Genomic DNA, 22,179 nt, shown 5'->3' with positions numbered 1-22,179 from the left:
TCCCTTGATATAAAGGCTGTGCCCACCTACACAGCCAACCTACTGGTCACCAATCCCGAATCTATCTATCTATCTATCTATCTATCTATCTATCTATCTATCTATCTATCTATCTATCTATCTATCTATCTATCTATCTATCTATCTATCTATCTATCTATCTATCTATCTATCTATCTATCTATCTATCTATCTATCTATCTATCTATCTATCTATATCGTAGGTGGTCTTAGTCATGTCTAGTTCTTTTCAGTGAGTTCAAACCAGCCAGAAAATAAAGTTTGGGGGCTCTTGGCTCACTTTTATTTAACAAAAAAAGGTTCCAGAAAGTCACTCACAGGATTACCCTTGAAGGGGTCTTCAGTCACAAAAGATACATTTGCCAACCTCCTTGCCATCCAGACTTCATAGTCTCAAAGTATTTTTCTGCCCAGGCTTTTCACTTTGTCTTAGTCACCTCTTCGACACATGGGCTAACTTTTTATTTATTTTAAATTTTTATTTTATTTTTTATTTTTTTTTATATTTTATTATATTATTATTATTAATTATATATTTTTTATTATATTTTTTATTTTATTTTTATTCGTCTACCTGGGCTGCACAGGCTCCTGTCTAACGAACCACTGGCTCTATACACCTGTCAGTCAATGGCCTGATCCAAACCAGCCCCCAGGGTAGACACCCTCCTGGTATCTTCCTCCACACATACTGAATACGCTACCTCTGCTGCAGCTTCTCTCCAGGAGAAGGAGCCCTGAACTACAGCTAATTCCTTGATCCTATGACATGGACATAGGGTTAAAGTAAGGATTTAATCCCTTTTCTATCTATCTATCTATCTATCTATCTATCTATCTATCTATCTATCTATCTATCTATCTATCTATCTATCTATCTATCTATCTATCTATCTATCTATCTATCTATCTATCTATCTATCTATCTATCTATCTATCTATCTATCTATCTATCTATCTATCTATCTATCTATCATGTGTCTGTATGCAGGGTGCAGAACTATAGTATTATAGTTAGCAATATAGTATTGCATAACTTTTTTGTTTTTTAACACACACTTGTTTTTTTTCCAAACCTCTCAGTCTGTCCATTCAGGTCCCAACAATACAAAAGAATGTGGTTTCTCGGGCACGGAGACCTGTCTCTCACTTCTTGCCATCTCCCTTTTTTCTTTCACGGTGTGATTGCTTTCGGTTTTTTGGAAGGCTTCCATCTACTTGAAATACTTGCTGTGTATTGAGGCAGTGGAGGAATTGCATACACGCAGCCTGCCTTCTTCACTAGAACCTGTTTGCCCTGTCAAGTGTCATGATGTAGTGCAAGAAAGGAAACAGCTATGAGCTCGGAGAAAGGTTACAGTTATTGAAATGAAGAATCCTTTGTTGGTTTAAACACTCCCCTCTGTGCTATCATGTAATTGGTCCATAAACTGGATGAACCTGATAAACAAGTCTTCTTGCTGTACTTGGTGGTATTTCAATTTTAGAAACTGTGCAGCACATTAAATTCCAGCCAGTCTTTGCTGGATTTCGCTTGGTTACAGGTGGCGGAGACTGAACTGTATCCTCCAAGGAGAGCTGGGCTTGTTGCGAAGGCAGGAGAGATCTGTTGCTCAGCATTTGCCAGTGCAGGATGGATCTTGGTGCCTTGCAAATAGCTGGACTGGTCCTGTGTGGCATCGGCCTGGTTGGAACATGTGCCGTGACAGGCATGCCACAGTGGCGGGTGACCGCTTTCATCGGGAGCAACATCGTTGTCTTTGAGACTCTCTGGGAAGGCTTGTGGATGAACTGCTACAGACAGGTCAACATAAGGATGCAGTGCAAACAGTATGACTCTCTGCTTGCCCTGACCCCGGACTTGCAAGCGGGAAGAGCTTTGATGTGCGTTGCGATCTGTCTGTCTTTTTTGTCCCTCCTTGTCGCCACCATTGGTATGAAGTGCACGAATTGCGGCCAAGAGAACGAACAGACCAAAGGGATTATTCTCTTGATCGCCGGAATCGGCTTCATCCTTTCTGGCATCATCGTTCTGATCCCAGTATCGTGGACGGCCAACAGTATCATCAGAGACTTCTACAACCCTCTGGTCAATCAGTCTCAGAAGAGGGAGTTGGGGGACGCCATTTATCTCGGCTGGGCGACAGCTCTTGTTCTTGTAGCAGGGGGCGCCATCTTGTGCTGTTTTTGCTCCCCAAAGGAGAAGAAATATAGCTACAGTCTGCCTGCAAAAAACATGTCTAGCGTCCCCCGTGAAGGAATTGCGAGGAAAACATCAAGTTTGTATTCAAAAAGTCAGTATGTCTGATACATGTCAAAAATGCTATGGCAGTAGGACTGAACGAAGAATGTCAGAAATTGCCATCATTTTGAAGTTCTCTCGTACTGCGGATTCCTAAGGCTTGTAACTTCAACCTCTCTGGAATTTAAAAGTCACAGAACGGTTTAATGACACCATTTGTGGAAATTCTACAGGCAGTTGTAGTTGACAATGCTCAAAAGAACACTGATGACACTCTTTCCAAGTCCGTGAGGAGGTTAAATGTAACGTTCACTGCAACAAGTGGTCCAAAGTGAACGTTAAGGTGGAATTTATTCCTTTTTGTAACAACCCAAGGTCGCTTGCAGGCAGATGAAGGAAGAAGATAACTTAATTTAAAGTATATCCAAAGCCCAAACTTTTTATTTTCATTTTGGAATATGGGAGGGTAAAGATTTTTTTGTTAATGTTTATGTGTGTTTTTTTTTTTTTTTTAGCCATCTGTGTCTGATTAGGGAGAATTCTCTTCATTTCCTGGCCAGTAAATCTAACATCAAGGGCCAGTTCATAACAGAATCACACAAGAACGCAGTCTGTGTTCCTGTGCAATTCCTGCGTGTTCCCCTGCAGTGACATTTTGGGCTGCAAATCGCACCAGAACACACAAAAAGTGCACTTATTTTGAAAAACATGGCGCATCAAATTGTATGGTACTTCGGTACCATGCAGTCTGTTTCCCACAAATGCACTGCATTTGCAATTTATGTTTGGGGTACCGTTAATAACGTATTGGCACCTCAACAAAGTGATGTGCATCTGCACACTGCCTTTGCATATAGTGACCTCTCCTTAGTAAAAAATGGCTTCAGCTTGGTCTCCTAATCTTGGGAGAACCCTCTCTAACATGTTTCACCCAGTAGGGCATGTGGTGAACTCCTCTTATTGAAAAATGGCTTCAGTTTGGTCTCCTAATCTTGGGAGAACCCCCTCTAACATGTTTCGTCCAGTAGGGCATATGATAAACTCCTCTTAGTGAAAAATGGCTTCAGCTTGGTCTTCTAATCTTGGGAGAACCCCCTCTAACATGTTTTGTCCAGTAGGGCATATGGTAAACTCCTCTTAGTGAAAAATGGCTTCAGCTTGGTCTCCTATTCTTGGGAGAACCCCCTCTAACATGTTTCGTCAAGTAGGGCATATGGTAAACTCCTCTTAGTGAAAAATGGCTTCAGCTTGGTCTCCTAATCTTGGGAGAACCCCCTCTAACATGTTTCCCCCAGTAGGGCAAATGGTGAACTCCTCTTAGTGAAAAATGGCTTCAGCTTGGTCTTCTAATCTTGGGAGAACCCCCTCTAACATGTTTCCCCCAGTAGGGCATATGGTAAACTCCTCTTAGTGAAAAATGGCTTCAGCATAGTCTCATAATCTTGGGAGAACCCCCTCTAACATGTTTCGCCCAGTAGGGACTTAATGGTAGAGGTCTCACAATTAAGCCCCTACAGGGCAAAGCATGTTAGAGGGGGTTCTCCCATGGGTAGGAGACAAAGCTGAATACATTTTTTACTAGGAGGAATTCACTATATACAGAGGCAGTGTCCTGACGGATGTCACTTTGTTGTAGTTCTCGATGTGTCTGATCAGCCATTATTCAACCTGACCAGCACCTTCAAACATTGTAGTCGGTTGGCTGGGATAACACATTGGGGCATTTGCGCTTTATCAATTATATTTGGTTTCTGGTCTACTAAGTAAATATATTGGCATCCACAGCAGATCGCAAATGCAATGCGTTTGAACGCAGTGTAGGAAACGCACATGGAACACTGGTGTGAACTGGCCCTAAGTGAGAGGATTTCCAATGTGTGCCAACACGTGTCCCCATGATAACATTTCCACCCTATTCCTGTTCTAGTGGCAGCTCAAAATATTGGATTACCCTCATTTTTATTCCCGGTGGAATTGGTGATCAGCACAAAGAGTGAATCTCCCTGACGGGGACACAGACAGCAGTGAAACGCTGACTCTAACTAAATATTTAAAAAAAAAATGGTTTGCCTTTAGTTATACTTTAACTATTGTACTAAGTTACTGTTTATTGGATTTTTTATTGCGTATTTTTTACTACACCATTTTATTGTACCTTAACATGATCGCTAATTTCTGTACATGTGATTTTAGGTGTTAAATCTTTCCACGCGTGAAGAAAATAATGAGTGATGGATAAACAGAATTGTTTTCTACCTGATAAATAAAAGAGAGGACTTTCAGTTCAATATGAATGTATTGAGCTTGTTTGGTAGGAGAAAGAGCAATTTGCAAAGTGCAGTTAGCCATAGCAACCCATCGGAATGCTTCCTTCACCAAGCTGGCCGCAGGTAATGTGAATCTGATTGGTTGCTATGGGTGACGGCACTTTGCAGTTAGTTTTGGACAAGGGTGAAATGCAGGAAACCGAATATAAAAGGGGAGGTTTTCACTGGGATGGTATTTGTTTTACTGTTTCGTTGTCATGGTGACCGTACCGTAAAAATTAAACCACTAACGAAATGTATGTTTATATATTTAATTGCTAAAAGTTGGAGCTTTGCTTAGTAGGAACAAGCAAAGCGTGGTAATCAATAGCAACCAACCAGAAATCATTTTTTGTTATTTCAACGACTCTAAACTGCAGGGTGGAAGCTGGTTGGTTGCTACGGACGATACACTGCATATGCACTGAATGCACTATCTTGTTATATAAGCTTGTTTGATTGTATATTTTAATACCTTTATGTGTTTTTTCAATACGTTTGAAACAATGTACATGCTATTGATTTGGATCTGACATGAACTATAAAATTATTGGTAAAACTCACTTGCCTTGTTCTGATTGGCTGATCTCTCTGGTTGTGCAATGTTCTTAAACTGCTGAGGAACTGTCAGTCTCAGCATGTCCTGCCCACAGCCTACGCCTGAATAAGGGCTCAAAACCAAACGCAAAGTGATGCTGAGTGCTGTAATGACCATAGGTTGGAAACCGTGGATACGCAAAGTGAAGAAATGTCATCATCACGCCGTGATTCACATAATAAATATACAGCAATGTTTCGGAGCCCCACAGGACCCCTTCATCAGGTAAGTGACCAAGGTGCCCTGCCTGGCTCTGAAACGCTGTATATTTATTATGTGACCACGGGAATATAGCTTTGGACCCTTTGGAGGAATCCTTGGTGTGATGATGACATTTCTTCACTTTGATTAGGGCTCATTCACATGGGCATGCTTTTTTTTTTTTTGCAATAAAGAAAGGTTCTTGGTGGGAGATCTAAAAGATCCTGTGCAATATATGCACCTAAAGAGCTAAACGCAGTGCGCACTTTCACAGAGGCGTAACTAGAACCTTTAGGGCCCCGGTGCAAGAAACCATGGATGGCCCCCCCGGACCCCTGGCAGTGGCCCTTCCCCTCAAGCCTGGGGCTCTTCCCACTGATCCTGGGGCCCTTAACTCTCGTTGCGGGGCCCTTTATTACAGGCCCGCAGCAGGACCTTTTCACAAGTTCTGCAGTGAGCCCCCTTCCTGCCATCTTGGGGCCATCCCACGGTGGTGGAATGCCAGGGCCCGGTTGCAAGTGTGACCTTTGCGATCCTGGAAGCTCACCCACTGGTGTCAGTAGTTTTTATTTTCGGGTAATTTTATTTTATTTTTTTATAATTTTATTTTTTTACAATGTCACTGACCATAACTCTGTCCATTCAGAAAAGGGAGGAGCTGGTAAAGCATACAGAGGAACCAATCTCCTCCATTTTCCTCCTGCAGCTACAGGAGGAAAAAGGTAGACAGTGATTTCTCTACATGCTGCCCCCACCGCCCCTCCTATACAGGTGTACAGGGGTGCCGCATAGGCCCCCTGGAGCATGGGGCCCGGTTGCAATTGCAACCCCTGCAACCCCTGTAGTTACACCCTGGCACTTTCATATGTAGATGCAGCTGTGTGTATGGGCTAATTGAACACTATAATGATGTGTTTAGATGCAAACAAAACTATCTGCTGCATTTTTTCTGTCCCTCTGAATGAACTGTTTTCTGTCCCTCTGAATGGTGACCACAAATGATTTGATTTTTTTTTTTTTTTTTTTATCTGGACAGTGTGCAAATCAATCAAAATGATCAAATCCACAAACAACTGAATAGCCATAACTTTCCTTCTGATAGATTCACATTCAATTTCAATTGGATTCTTTTGGCCAGCTCGTTGATTGGGGTCCATCGGCCAGGGGGGAAAATTATTGATCATATTGCATCACTGAAATACTTTGTTCATGAGTACGATTGTTTTTCAATGGTTGAGATTATGAGACAGTACGTGGTGGAAACAGAGATGTGAATTTATAATCTTATGCTGGCCATACACTAGCTGAAAAATCAAAGGAACAGTTTGGAAAATTCTGCCGAATGAACAATAAATTGAAAGGTTAATGTGTTTCTCTCCCAAACTGTTTGTACTAGGTATATGTGACAAAATGAACGAAAAACTGATTCATTTATGTCCATTGAACGATTTATCGATCAGAATTCAGTCAATACATGATGGCACGATCGTCTCTCACAGCCGAGTGTTCGTTTTTCGTAAATGAGTTTGAACACTTTTTTTTGTATAGTGTATGGCCCGCATTAGGTTATGATCATACTGTATGGTAACTATTGATGGAAATTCACTTCCCCATGTTTATTTAGATCAAATTGGTTGTCGACTATAGATTGGCTATTCCTATGGAAGAGATTTATCAAGAAAGAAGTCAATTATTTATCAAAGCGTGTATGGCCACCATTAGGGCCCATTCACACCAGTAGGTCTGCTTAGGCTTTGTATAATGTTCACCTCATGATGTGCGTTATGTAGAGGTGGTAAAATGTGCTGTTAAAATGCATCACAATACAGAACCAGAATGCCAACAGGCTATTCCAGATTAGCGCTAATCTGGGATAGCCTGTTGGCATTCTGGTTCTGTATTGTATTAATGGTTCTACAATATACTTGTTGTACTATTGTGATGTGTTTTTAATGATGCACATGTATGTTTTATCTTAATTACAGAATAAAAGTTTTGATTGTTTTATACATGTTTTTTTTACTGAGTTATACAACATATTCGTATGGTACCATTAAAGTCCCCAAGAGCTCTCATTTTTCCCATTTTTCCTTTTTCCTCAGTGTCTTTATCCTTTGTCTTGTTTTTCACCCTTATCCAGGAACCCTACTGTGCCTCTAGTAGGTACGTTGGGCCACTGGTTCTGTTTCCTTTTCTACTGTATCTTTTTAGGTTTAGAGGACTCTTGGCCTTTGGGTCCTCCCAACCCACACTTTAGGGATACTCCCTATTCATAATTCATATGTAAGGGTTTACAACCACTCTAAGATATGATCATAAATGATTGATCCCTTCTTCGTTTCTACCATGCAATCTTATAATCTGATCAATCAAATACGATCATATTAATGAACATAGGATCTCAGCGGTGCCGACTGATGCAAAACAATCAATAACATGACACCGACCAATCAAATCTGATCAAAATTGAGTCTAATTTGATTCAAGGGGGAAGTTATGGCCACCCTAAAGACCCATACATGGGAAGACAGTGATTATTTCTAGCAGCTATATCAGCTGCTAGCGATAGTTGCAAGTAAAATCTGGCAGGCTGGTTGTACCTAAAGGCCCGTACACACGAGTGGAAATTCGGCCGGGAATTTTCGTCCGACGACCGATCTGCCAATTTTCGGCTTGCTAGTATGGTGCTATCGACAAACGACTCCGACTTTTCGGCCGAAAAAATCCTGGTGTGCAGGCTATAAAATTTTTGTCCTCCGTCAAAACACGTCCGATTTTTGTGCAGTCAGTACAGATTTCGATGGGGAAAAATCTTATGAGCAAGACTAGGCATGCTCAGAGATGAAAGAACACATACAAAGCAATCCAACACATGACATCACTTCTGAAGTAGAATTCTGTCGTGCGGGAAAATTCCTGTGCAGTCTAGGCACATTCCAACCAACAGACACCACTCTGAACAAAAGACGGACGAGCGGTCGGCGGAAATTCGTTGCGTGTGTACTAGGCTTTAGTTGATCAACTTGGTACATTTAGCCTGCCCATACATGGTTCAAATCTTGGCCAGTTCTCCTACTTAACCTGCTGAGATTCAAACCGTCTATTGCAGGCATAAGGCCCCATTCACATCTAGCGCCTCCTGACTGTGCATTCACTTAAATAGATGGCCATACACACAACAAATGCGCCAAAGAAGCTCCTGCACCTTTTCAAGCGTTGGGCTTTTCATGTATTTTACACAGGTGTGGATGCAGCCTAAAAGCATTTAACCCTTGGGGAGTGTCTCACCAAAACTGACATTTCTATTGTAGAGGATGTCTAAAATGTGACTTTTTTATCTTAAGGCAGACTTCTGGGAAAATCAGTGACCCAATCACACAAGCAAGAAATGACCAACTGGGTACAGAACACCTCCAAGTTGCCATATTGCATTGCATTTTACAGCAGCTAAAGATTGAAAAGAAAAGGTAATTTTTATTGAAGTGGTAGTAAACTCAGTGTGCCCAATCCTGGTAAACACAGATCTGCTCTGGAATCCACAATACAAACTAACCACATACACTATATTACCAAATGTATTGGGGCACCTGCCTTACACACACATGAACTTTAATGGCATCCCAATCTTAGTCCGTAGGGTTCAATATTGAGTTGGCCCACTCTTTGCAGCTATAACAGCTTCAGCTCTTCTGGGAAGGCTGTCCACAAGGTTTAGGAGTGTGTCTATGGGAATGTTTGACCATTCCTCCAGAAGCGCATTTGTGAGGTCAGGCACTGATGTGGCCAAGAAGGCCTGGCTCGCAGTCTCCACTCTAATTCATCACAAAGGTGTTCTATCGGGTTGAGGTCAGGATTCTGTGCAGGCCAGTCAAGTTCCTCCACCCAAAACTCGCTCATCAATGTCTTTATGGACCTTGCTTTGTGCACTGGTACACAGTCATGTTGGAACAGGAAGGGGCCGTCCCCAAACTGTTCCCACAAAGTTGGGAGCATAAAATTGTCCTAAATGTCTTGGTATGCTGATGCCTTAAGATCTCCCTTCACTGGAACTAAGGGGCCAAGCCCAATACCTGAAAAACATCCCCGCACCACAATCCCCCCTCCAGCAAATGATTTTGACCAGTACACAAAGCAAGGTCCATAAAGACATGGATGAGCGAGTTTGGGGCTGGAGTAACATGACTTTTCTGCACAGAGTCCTGACCTCAACCCGATAGGACACATTTGGGAGACTGTGAGCCAGGCCTTCTCATCCAATATCAGTGCCTGACCTCACAATTGCGCTTCTGGAAGAATGGTCAAACATTCCCATAGACACACTCCTAAACCTTGTGGACAGCCTTCCCAGAAGAGTTGAAGCTGTTGTAGCTGCAAAGGGTGGGCCAACTCAATATTGAACCCTACGGACTAAGACTGGGATGCCAATAAAGTTCATGTGTGTGTAAAGGCAGGCGTCCCAATACTTTTGGTAATCTAGTGTATGTTATAGTGTCATTAGTGTGTCCTTACTTTTACTGATGTTTAATTTCTCAGAATGCTGCCAAAGCCAGCGCCATATTTTGGAAAACCTCCTGACACCGTTCTGGATCCTACTTCCGCCCTTTTGCTACATCACCACAGTAATCTTGCAAATGCGCGGTAGGATGTAGCCAAGCCTATTATAATGAGGCAAGATAGTCTGAGCTCTCGTGGGACTAAGCTACAATGCCGGGGAGTTAGGACTACGTCACCCCTGTGTTCTATCAGAATACGGCTACCTATCAGATTCTGCAACCGGAAGTGACGTACAGACTAGAAAAACTTTCTGTGCATGCTCCATGCGTTCCAACATGGCCGCTATGAGTTCCAATAGGTTTCCTAATGTATATTAAAAAAAGAATAGTGCACACATGCAAAAGAAATGACTATCAAATATGGAGACAATCCATAAATAAAAATGGGGATTTAGTCAGGTGGGACTAAATCCCCATTTTTATTTATGGATTGTCTCCATATTTGATAGTCATTTCTTTTGCATGTGTGCGCTATTCTTTTTTAATATACATGTTGCTTGGTCCATAGCTGCACCGGCTTTAGATATACATGTTCAGGGCTTGCTCCCCCAATTTTTTGCTTGTTTATTAGGTTTCCTAATGTGACAGAACACAAAGCAGCGGCGGACATCGTCTTACACCCACGCAAGTCTTGAATTTTACATTTATTTTTGCAGTAAACTCACTTTATATACTAAATCAGAGTATTACATTTGTATTATTATTGTACCCTAGTAAGTATAGTGAGAAACCTGCAGGTAGAAGGTGGCGATGGCCATCTTGGTACACCCCGCACTGCTCAGCAACAAACTGATTACTGTATATAGTAAAATAGAATATTTCACTTGGTCACGGTGGGACTAAGCTATGATGCCGGGGAGTAAGGACTCCGGTGTTCTATCAGAATACCGCTACATTTCAGATTCTGCAACTGGAAGTGACATACAGACTAGAACAACTTACTGCGCATGCGCCATGTGATGACCATCTTGGTACAACCCGCACTGCTCAGCGACAAACTGATTACTGTATATAGTGAAATAGAGTATTTCACTCGGTCACAGTGAAATAGTCTATTTCAGTATATAAGGTGAGCTTACTGCTAAAATAAATGTAAAATTCAAGACTTGCATGGGTGTAAGAAGATGTCCGCCTCTGCTTTGTGTTCTGTCACATTAGGCTACCTAATGGAACGCATAGCGGCCATGTTTGAACGCATGGCGCATGCGCAGTAAGTTGTTCACTTACTTACGTCACTTCCAGTTGCAGAATCTGATAGGTAGCGGTATTCTGATAGAACGCCGGCATGTCATACACATTCACGGCACAGGCAGTGTCAATCAGCGTGCCGGAAATACTGCGCATGCGTGAATGATGTAGTCACGCGGGGAACAGGGCAAAAACTACTAAACTGGGCATTTCCAAAAGCAGCTGAAGGAATCTACATGTAAGTCTTTATTTAGGGTTTCAAATGGAGCTGAGTAAAGAAGTAGAGTTTACTACTACTGCTCTAACATTGAATTATAATGTGGCTTTTGAAGCAATTCTATATGATATAGATTATTATTTATTTTTTTGCTATTTTTTTTCCACAAAAGTGCGGCTCGCAAAGAAAGGGAAGACGGCAAAACTTTGTTGGACTGTTCAGTTAAGCAGGAACATAAACACACATAAACGTGAACGTGCCGCAGGGGATTAAAGCTGTCGCAGGTGTAGAGATTGCACTCTGCTATTATACCTCGTCTATGTACAGTATTCTCAGAGGAGATGATCACACACTAAGCAGGCTGAGTAATGTAACACTCAATAAATTGTCATCCTGAAAACATCTTTCCTGAAAGCACATACACAAGGCGTATAACAGAATGACTTATTCCTGATTTCAATGGAAATAAACTGCATGTACATTTCTCAATACTATGATTTGATTATTCTTTAATAAAAAATACTTTTTTTGTCTCCTGATTGCTTTTTATGCTGGTGACATGTTTTGCAGCAGAAAATACAATGTACAAATTCCCAGTCAGCCTGATGAGTGTCGCTGCGGGTGGAAGCGCTGATGCTGTCAGACGTGCTGCATTTTTGGAAGACCATTCTTTGATCTGACAGGAAGCACTCTCATGTGGCCGGGACGGGTCAAACAGGCAGTTTTATGGCCGTGTCATAAACAAAGACTAGAGAAATATGAAGCTATCAATAATAGTTATGTGGTTTTCTTGCTGCAACGCTGATCCAGTGGCGTAGCGTGGGTTGTCAGCGCCCGGGGCAATGCAAGTAATTTGCGCCCCCTACACAAACCTACTAGACCACTACACAGGCCACTACACTGACACCTACACTGACCTAGCTGACCACTACAGAGACCTACCTTATTCCTACACTAACCTACCTGATTACTATACTGACACCTACACAGACCTACCTGACCACTACACGGAGCTGCCTAATTACTATACTGACCCCTACACTGAACACTACACTGACCTACCTGACACCTTCACTGAACCCCCTACACTGACACCTTCACTGACCCCCCCGCCCTACACTGACCACTACACTCACCCCCCCTACACTGACTCCTACACTGACCCTCCCTACACTGACCCCCCATACACTAACACCTACACTGACCCCCCATACACTGACAGCTACACTGACCCCCCTACACTGACACCTACACTGACCCCCCCATACACTAACACCTATACTGACCCCCTTCTACATTGACCCCCTCATACACTGACACCCCCCTACACTGACACATACACTGACCCCCCTACACTTATCCCCCTATACTGACACCGACACTGACCCCCCCATACGCTGAGCCCCCCATACATTGACCCCTTTACACTGACCCCCCTACACTGACACAGACACTGACCCCCCCACATTCTCACACTGACCTCCCCTACACTGACCCCCCCCCCCATACACTGACACCTACACTGAGACCTATACTGACCCCCCCATACACTGACACCCCCCATACACTGACACCTACACTGACATCCCCCCTACACTGACCCCCCCCATACACTGACACCTACACTGAGACCTATACTGACCCCCCCATACACTGACACCTATACTGACCCCCCCATACACTGACACCCCCCATACACTGACACCTACACTGACATCCCCCCCCTACACTGACCCCCCCATACACTGACACCTACACTGAGACCTATACTGACCCCCCATACACTGACACCCCCTACACTGAGACCTATACTGACCCCACCCATACTCTGACACCTACACTGAGACCTATACTGACCCCCCCCCATACACTGACACCCCCCATACACTGACACCTACACTGACATCCCCCCTACACTGACCCCCCCATACACTGACACCTATACTGACCCCCCCCATACACTGACACCTACACTGAGACCTATACTGACCCCCCCCATACACTGACACCCCCCATACACTGACACCTACACTGACATCCCCCCTACACTGACCCCCCCATACACTGACACCTATACTGACCCCCCCCCATACACTGACACCTACACTGAGACCTATACTGACCCCCCCCCCATACACTGACACCTCCCATACACTGACACCTACACTGACATCCCCCCTACACTGACACCTACACTGACACCCCCCCTACACTGACCCCCCTACACTGACACCCCCCCCATACACTGACACCTACACTGAGACCTATACTGACCCCCCCATACACTGACACCCACCTATACTGACACCCCCTTCACTGACCCTACCTCACCCCCTCCCATGTCCACTTTACTGGGCCCCCCGGGGGCAGGCAGCACATCACTTACCTTGTTTTGTGTCCAAACACTGGCAACTCGAGAAGGCGATCCGGAGTGGAGGGAACAGCGTGTCGGCGGCCGGCCCGGATAGCAGGGGGAGACTCCGGAAGTAGTGCTGCACACGCACAAGACTGTCATCTTCACCCACGAGTCCGACCAGCCCCGCCCCGCCCCCTGGCCGCACGTAATACCTTCAACGGTCCGCCACTCTTCCTGCACCAAGCAGCAGTCACGGAGCCAAGAAGAGAAGTGTGGGCGGGCGGGCCGCTGGACGGGACATCATCAAAATAAAGGGACACTATGATCCCGCGGATGGCGGGCGTGGGATGCGCCCCCCTAAATGTTGCGCCCGGTGCGAGTGGCCCCCTCAGCACCCCCCACGCTACGCCACTGCGCTGATCCATACCTCCCGACTTTCTGAAATGGGAATGAGGGACACCTATTAGCAAACGTATGTAGGCATAGGAATCACCCCCTGCCACGTCTCCCTTAAAAGAGAATTGTACCAAAAAAATGATTGGTTAATCTCACAAATGTTTTTTTAACCATTACTTATCCCTTATACTGCAGGCATCCCAACCTGCAAAAACTAGTTTCAATGAGGTGGCACTCCGCGCCGCCCCCCCCTCCTTTCGCGCCACCGTGCCCTTTCGGCACCCCCCCTGCACTAATTTAACACAAGTAGAAGATGAGCAAATGAAATGGAATCAGTATACAGAAGTTTACTTCTTCTGAGAGATATTAAAGGAACACTCTAACCACCATGATCACTTCAGTGATTTGAAGTAGTCATGGTGGTAGGAGTCAGAAACACTGCACATGCTGGGATATTTACAGTTATGTGCTGGGGGATAGTTGCCCCTCTAGCACCTATGACTTAGGCAGACAGAAACTGTCATGTCCTTATTTATACATGTATGAACAAGGACATGACATATTATGACAAAACACAACTAGTTATTAAAAAACATATTGCAACAATTTACACACGCTAATGCACATACCTTTTCTACTTATTTTGAAGACTGCTGGCGGTTATGGCTGGTGGGTACTGCTGGTGGGTACTGCTAGCGGTTACTGCTGGCGGGTACTGTCCTGTGGGCGGGTACTGCTGGCAGTTAAAGCTGTCGGTTACTGCTGGTGGTTACTGCTGGTACGGTTACTGCTGGTGGGTACTGCTGATGCGGTCACTGCTGGCAGTTACTACTGGTGGGTACTGCTGGCGGTTACTGCTGGTGGGTAATGCTGGCGGTTACTGCTGGTGGGTACTGCTGGTGTGGTTACTGCTGGTGGGTAATGCTGGCGGGTAATGCTGGCGGTTACTGCTGGTGGGTAATGCTGTTGAATACTGCTGGCGGGTAATGCTGGTCATGCGGGTACTGCTGAAGGAAGCAGTGGCTGCAGTAGAGAGCAGAGCCACTGCTTGCTGTATGGCTCCTGTCACAGACAGAGTGCATTTCTTATCACTCCACCTGTGACAGAGCCAGAACTACAAAGGAAGCAGCGGCTCTGTCACTGACATCCTGCAAGTGCAAGTGAGACAGACATCCTAAGTCTCCCGCGGCAGTCGGGAGATCGCACGGCACTTGTGTGTGTCCGTGAGCCGCCGGCCAAAGGCAGGAGACTCCCGCAAGTCGTGGAAAACTTGGGATATCTGATACTGGCTTTTGGAATTTACAAATGCAGCAATTTAGACATGGCCGGCACTAGGAGGAATGAACTAAGTAGAGGGCATACATGACTGGGTGGAGGGTGAACCGAGTGCAGGGGTTAATTGGGAAAAGTAGGTGGTCAGTGCCTTACCCTTACCTTATTGGTCAGTTGTACGGGGTGAGGGGGTGGAGCTGTAGAAGTATAGCTGCAGGGTAGGAGGGGTCCGGTCACTCTTTGCGAAGAAAGCGTGGAAGAACGTCCCTTCCTCCCGACCTCTTTTTCTACGAGGGAACTCCGATTGTTGGGGTATTTATAGTTTTTTTCTCTACTTTCAGAGTGGCGGTTTGGGGTCCTTGACAGAGGTCTACAAACTGGTCTTTTGGGAAAAATGGTGGGGACCCATCCGAGGTATGGCGTCCTCTAATTGGTACAGGTGGGTGTCTGAGGTTGGCTGTGTTAGTCTCCAAGGCGGTGCTTAGCGGCTGGGGACATAACTAAGCCAAATGGTGACACAGACACAAAAGTTGGTTAATATGGTACTGTCAAGGACCTGCAACCAAGTTTAATCTGGATTATTGTTATATTTGTTAATAAAAAGATTTGTTGTTTAATAAAAGGCCATGTCGGCCATTTTTAACTCCAAGAATGAGTAGCGTGATTATTTAATAGAGTGGGATGGTTTGTCAGTTGGAGTGGGAACAGTTGGGTAGAACATGTTTAGGGCAACACGGGAGCTCTGACCCACCCGGGTCAAGAAATTGGATAAAAGGTTTGGCACTGGGAAACACTTTTTCATAGATGCATTTTATATACAACTATATAGATCAGACCAAAATGAGGGACAAAAGAAGAAGGAAGAGGGACAGAGGGACGTTGTTCCAAATCAGGGTCAGTCCCTCGAAATCAGGGACAGTTGGGAGCTATGCTGATCTGAATCAAGCGCATAGAGTCACAATAATGTCTTAAAGTGTTACTAAACCTACAACAGTAAAACCAGTGTGTATACGCAGTAAAGCATGCTTGTTAGGCCTCATGCACACGGGACGTTTTCACAGCGGCTGTTTTTGGCGTCAGACGTTTTTCTGCAGCCAGTAAACTCCCCAACATGTTCTCCTATGTGTCCATGCACACATATGCTGTTATCAGCAGTTTTTGGCAGGGGTGGTTTTTGGCTGGAAAAAAACCCGAAAACGAGTGGGTTTTAGGAGGTGTTTTTCAGCTGTAAAAACGCTTGAACTCTGATAAAAGCTGAAAAACGCTGAATAGCCACATTTTCTGCGTTTTTGGCGTTTTTCAGCTGTTCAGCTTTTCAAAGTTTCTGAGCCATAAGCTTTTGTGGGAATATAGTTTTGCTAAAAAAAAAGCTAAAAAACGCTACAGCTGAAAAAAGCTAAAAAATGCTACTGAAAAAAAGCTGGAAAAAGCCTTCTACAGCTATAGCTTTCTACTGACCTTTTAATAACCTCCAGTGTGCATGAGGCCTTATACTTGGTGTGGAACCTAAGGGGTTAATCCTGTGCATTGTGTAATAAGGCTGTTTGATCCTGTCTTCTCTGATCCTCCCCTTCTTACACTGTCCCCAATTCATCTTCTGATAGAACAGAGCCTTGGGGGCACTCTGCACATGTTCGGTTTGGTGTGTATAGTTAGAGAGTGTTTTTTCTTTTTTTTTTTTTTTGGGAGGGTGCATGTAAGCGCACAGGGCCAATCAGCACTGGCCAGACAGAAGGTCAGCCTCATAGGACAGTCAGAGGAGATTGAAAACTCCTCCTATGAGCTTTAACCAGTGCTCGGCCAGACACTGATAGAAGTCGATAGACTTCTATATGCTGCTGATAAGAAAAGGTTTTTAGCCATTTATAATTAGGGATGATCGAACGGTTCGGGTCGACCATGGGTTCGACCCGAACATTGACTGTTCGAAATTAGGCCGAATTTCAAACTTTTTGCTGAAAAAGTTCGGAATTCGGCAACCAGAACCTGGTTGTTTTTGTTGCAGGCGTTTTATTGGGCTTTTTTGTGGACGTCTTTGGAGGCAGGCATGACATCTGAACTTCTGTGTAGGGATATATACACACACACACATGTATGTATATATACACATACACATATATAGGTGTGAAAGTAGCAGAACCCTATGCCTGCGCTAATGAAATTATTTGCAGGCATATGACTTCACTCCTATCACACCTATATGTGTGTATGTGTATAAATACATATAAGTGTGTGTGTTTGTATATATACCCCTATACAGAAGTTCAGATGTTATGCCTGCCTCCAAAGATGCCCAAAAAATGCCCAAAAAAAAACGCCTGCAACAAAAACGCCCAGGTGTGTTGTTGCAGGCGTTTTTTTGGGGAAATTTTTTGGGCGTCTTTGGAGACAGGCATAACATCTGAACTTCTATATAGGGGTATATATACACACACACACTTATATGTATTTATACACATGCACACATATAGGTGTGATAGGAGTGAAGTTCTATGCCTGCAAATAATTTCATTAGCGCAGGCATAGGGTTCTGCTACTTTCACACCTATATATGTGTATGTGTATATATACATACATGTGTGTGTGCATATATACCCCTACACAGAAGTTCAAATGTTATGCCTGCCTCCAAAGACGCCCAAAAAATGCCCAAAAAACGCCTGCAACAAAAACGCCCAGGTGTGTTGTTGCAGGCGTTTTTTTGGGGCATTTTTTGGGCGTCTTTGGAGGCAGGCATAACATCTGAACTTCTGTATAGGGGTATATATATATACACACATACTTATATGTATATATACACATACACACATATAGGTGTGATAGGAGCGTAGCCCTATGCCTGCAAATTATTTCATTAGCGCAGGCATAGGGTTCTGCTACTTTCACACCTATATGTGTGTATGTGTATAAATACATATAAGTGTGTGTGTATATATACCCCTACACAGAAGTTCAGATGTCATGCCTGCCTCCAAAGACATCCACAAAAAAGCCCAATAAACGCCTGCAACAAAAACAGCCGGGTGTGAAAATAGCGGAGCCACTATCCTGCTCTACTGCAATTATAATACAAACAATCTTTTTTTTCTGGTTCTGGACATGCTACAGAGCTGAAACTTCACAGGTACACTTTTTAGACCCCCCAGACACTAAATCCAAAGAAATCTCTTTTTTTTTTTCAATAATTTTTTCAATAATTGGCTCTCTATCAAAAATTTAAATTTTTAAGAACTTTTTTTTGTGTGATTAATAGTCCATGGGGCATGACCCAGAACCCTAGGCACTTTTTAGGGGCATTTATTGGGTTTTAGGGCTTCAAAATTGTGTTTTTTGATTACCGAAGTTCGGGTCCCATTGATTTCAATGGGGTTCTGAAATTCGGGCCGAACTTTCGGGAAGTTCGGGTGTTCTGGTCGAACCAAACTTTTCAAAAGTTCGATCATCCCTATTTATAATTACTAAAATAATTGCATTTCCATGTTCTGTGCACTGTGGGAGACCAGATATAGTGAATGCAGGTTCCTGGGTTTAGTTACACTTTAAGTACTAATAATACTTAAAGTGGTTTCGTAGTTATATGGTTTATCTGGTTAAAAAAGACATATATCTATCCACGTCAACCCACAGAACCCCACCCCAAAACATTAAATGTGGTGGCTGCATTAGTTTTCTTTTCTTAGGCTATTTTTCCTTCTGTTTCCACCAGTGATCTGGCCAGTAACACACTTTCTTTTTTAGCGAAAAACAACTCTGGAGAAAAGAGAACAGGAGGCACAGCAGACATCAGCATTGTTATTCTGGGGGGAGGGGAGTGTTAAATGTACTAGCAGATTTTAATACACTAACATATTAAAGCTGAATTCAAGCTCACACTTTATAAGCAGTTAAATCAACAGTTTTTTTTTCCTTTTGGAAAAAGGTGTTACATAAATATAATATAACTGATCATTGTAAGCACCCTTGTCAATGGTAAACGGTTTGTCTCAGCCTTATAACTGCTACATCTGCAAAAGGCTTTGTTCTTTTGAAAAACAACAGACTTACTGACCAGATTACCAGGTATAATCAAAGGACAGAAAGCGTAAAAAACAAATGCAGTCATCAGATCTAAGAATTGGTAAACTGCAATATAAAAAATGTTTGCTTTTTACCTCTTTTTTTTTTTTTTACCACAGTATTTCAGCTTTTGGATAAGCATGGCAGACAGGCACATGGCATTTCCAGAAAAAGTGCAGCAACCCCCAACCCCTATCTGCCCGCAACCTCCTGGGACATGTCACAGGTCCCAATAGGCTGCAGGTCCACTCAGAAAGCGCAGCATGACTCACGCATGCACAGTGAGGAGCCAGCCGTGAAGCAGCTGGAAGTCTCAGCTGGCTTCCTACACTCAAGATGATGGCGCCAGACACCTGAAGACCAGAGAAGAACTTGCCCAGGTAAGGGCAACGCTGCATCCCTGGACAGCTAAATGTCTGTTTATTAAAATTTAGCAGCTTCAGTCTTTGTAGCTTCTGACTTTTATTTTTTTTCCAGACAAAAGATCCTCTTTAATGTTCACAGGGATTATTTATGTACATTACTTTCTGTCTCTGTGTATCAGGGTCAGAAACCCCAAAAGAAGTGGAGAGAGCGATAAAGTCTGAGCAAATATCCTGTCTATGGGAGAGCTTTTGCTGAACCCATACCAAAGTACAGAGATTACTAGGCAAGTGCTCTAAATATTGTTATACAGGATTTTTATAGCGCCAACCGTTTGCGCAGCGCTTTACAATGTAGAGTGGGGACAGTACAGTTAAAATACAGTTCAATACAGAAGGGACAGGAGGGCCCTGCTCGTGGAGCTTACAATCTAAAGGGAGGGGGAGGTGGTACAAAAGGTAATAGCTGCGGGGGATGATCTGATGAAGGTGGCTCAGGTACAGTTCTTACGTGGATGCGGGATAGGCTTCCCTGAATACATTTGTTTTTAGAAATCGCCTAAAGGCGGACAGGGTAGGGGCTGACCAGACATACTGGGGCAGGGAGTTCCAGAGGATGGCAGAGGCTCTAATGAAGTCCTGGAGGTGAGCATGGGAGGAGGTAACAAGGGAGCTAGAGAGCAGGAGGTCTTGTGAGGAGCTGAGAGGACAATTTGGGTGATATCTGCAGATGAGGTTGGTGATGCAGCTAGGGGCGATGTTGTCGATGGCCTTGTATGTTGTGGTTAGTATTTTGAATTTTTTACGGTTGGGTAGTGGAAGCCAGTGAAGAAATTGACAAAGAGGAGCAGCAGTCACAGATCGGTTGGTACGATGTATGAGTCTAGCAGCAGCATTCATATTAGACTGAAAGGAGGGTAGCCTGTGAAATGGTAAGCTGGTGAGAAGAGAGTTGCTGTAGTCAAGGTGGGAAATAACCAAGGAGGAGTGTTTTGAGTCAGGAAGGAGTGAATTCTGGAAATGTTGCGGAGAGTCTAGGATTACACCCAGTACTCTGGCATGTGTTGAGGGACCAATGGTTGTACCATTGATCTTAATGGTAAAGTCATGGGGAGAGGATCACAGAGGAGTAAATATTATAAGCTCAGTTTTAGAAAGATTGAGTTTGAGGAAGTGGTATGACATCCATACTGATATGTCATTCAGTAGGTTTTTGCTAGATGGAGGGGGTGAGTTGAGGTTTAATAGTTTACTACTGTTGCCCATAGCTTCTGGGTTAATATATATACAGTATATCTGAAGGCTGGTGACAGAAGCATCTCTGTCCTAGTGTTATTATCTCGCATGTACAGTGCCAAATAACTAGGTCTGTGCTACTGTATGTGTGTAGAGGTCTCCTTCCAGTATACTAATAGGTGAACCTGTTTATTGCAATAGCGTTTATATGTAGCTCTTGTTATTTTAGCTAACCCTGATCTGTGATTCTATAGCTAATGTTAGCTCAATGCTGAATAACCATTATAGGCTGAGCCCTGTTTAGGCTTCCACTTCTGCAAGTTAGAGGTCCAGTTACGTGAACATTAGACACTACTAGGGACTAAGCCCAGAGTAGATTAGGCTGCCATGCCACAGTTTCTGGTGATGAAAAGCTGCATTCCAGGCTGGTTGGACAATGGCTGGAGGGTCTCCTGATCAGAGCAGATCTAATTTTCAGGTCTCCAACACCTGCAACTATACTTTAGTGGCACATTCATCTGGAGGTATGGCTATAATAAATACCTGGGTTCACAATTTTACCAGGACTCTTGTTGGCCCTTTTGCTTATAATACCTGTTTGTACATTGGGTGTATGTACTGTCATTAATCTTCTCTTCTATAAAGCTTGTGTAATTATTATACTGGTGTACAACCATATACTTATGGTTAAAGCTATATGCTGGTTCTATAGTTCTTCCAATTACTTTGATTAGATTACTGGTAAATTCCCAGGAAGGGAATCCTCTTTGTTCACAGAGACCCTGTCCTGGATGGAGGCACTGGCAATTTTTTTTTTATTAATCCCACTCTTTCAGTTAGTGAAGGTTCTGATTCTTATATTTACCTACAGATTTAGCACAATATTATGTTTGGGAAGGTCCATTTTTTATTATCACCCCCACCCCCTAAAACAGGACTACCATATCTTTTTCTTTTATGAGGTGGTCTTTAGAGTTATCATGAGAAGCTAGTGCCAGGGTCTCCTAAGATAAAAAAACATTCAGTGTGCAGCAGCCCCCCTCAGCCCCCCCTAATACTTACTTGAGCCCCATCCCAATCCAGTGATGTTGCACGAGAGGCTCGGCTGTCCGGGACTCTCCCTCCTAATTGGCTGAGACAAACAGCAGGCACCATTGGCTCCTGCTGTTGTCAAT

General features: G+C 43.7%; 1 protein-coding gene across 1 annotated transcript; it reads left to right on the top strand.

Moving 5' to 3' along the window:
• The first annotated feature begins 1,200 nt into the window (after positions 1 to 1,200).
• LOC309547088 (claudin-8-like) lies at positions 1,201 to 2,466 on the top strand. The gene has a single exon (XM_082246876.1). The coding sequence runs from the start codon at positions 1,655 to 1,657 to the stop codon at positions 2,327 to 2,329; it is 675 nt and encodes a 224-aa protein (XP_082103002.1). The 5' UTR covers positions 1,201 to 1,654; the 3' UTR covers positions 2,330 to 2,466.
• The last annotated feature ends 19,713 nt before the right edge of the window (positions 2,467 to 22,179 follow it).

The sequence above is a fragment of the Pelophylax lessonae genome, assembly GCF_965119305.1.
Source record: "Pelophylax lessonae genome assembly, chromosome: 2".
NCBI lineage: Eukaryota > Metazoa > Chordata > Amphibia > Anura > Ranidae > Pelophylax > Pelophylax lessonae.
Note: the sequence above shows the minus strand (reverse complement) of the source record. Positions and strands in the feature narration are given on the sequence as shown.

Bases quoted from the DNA above. Each gene is read 5' to 3' on its own strand.
- LOC309547088 (XM_082246876.1), top strand. From the start codon at position 1,655: ATGGATCTTGGTGCCTTGCAAATAGCTGGACTGGTCCTGTGTGGCATC.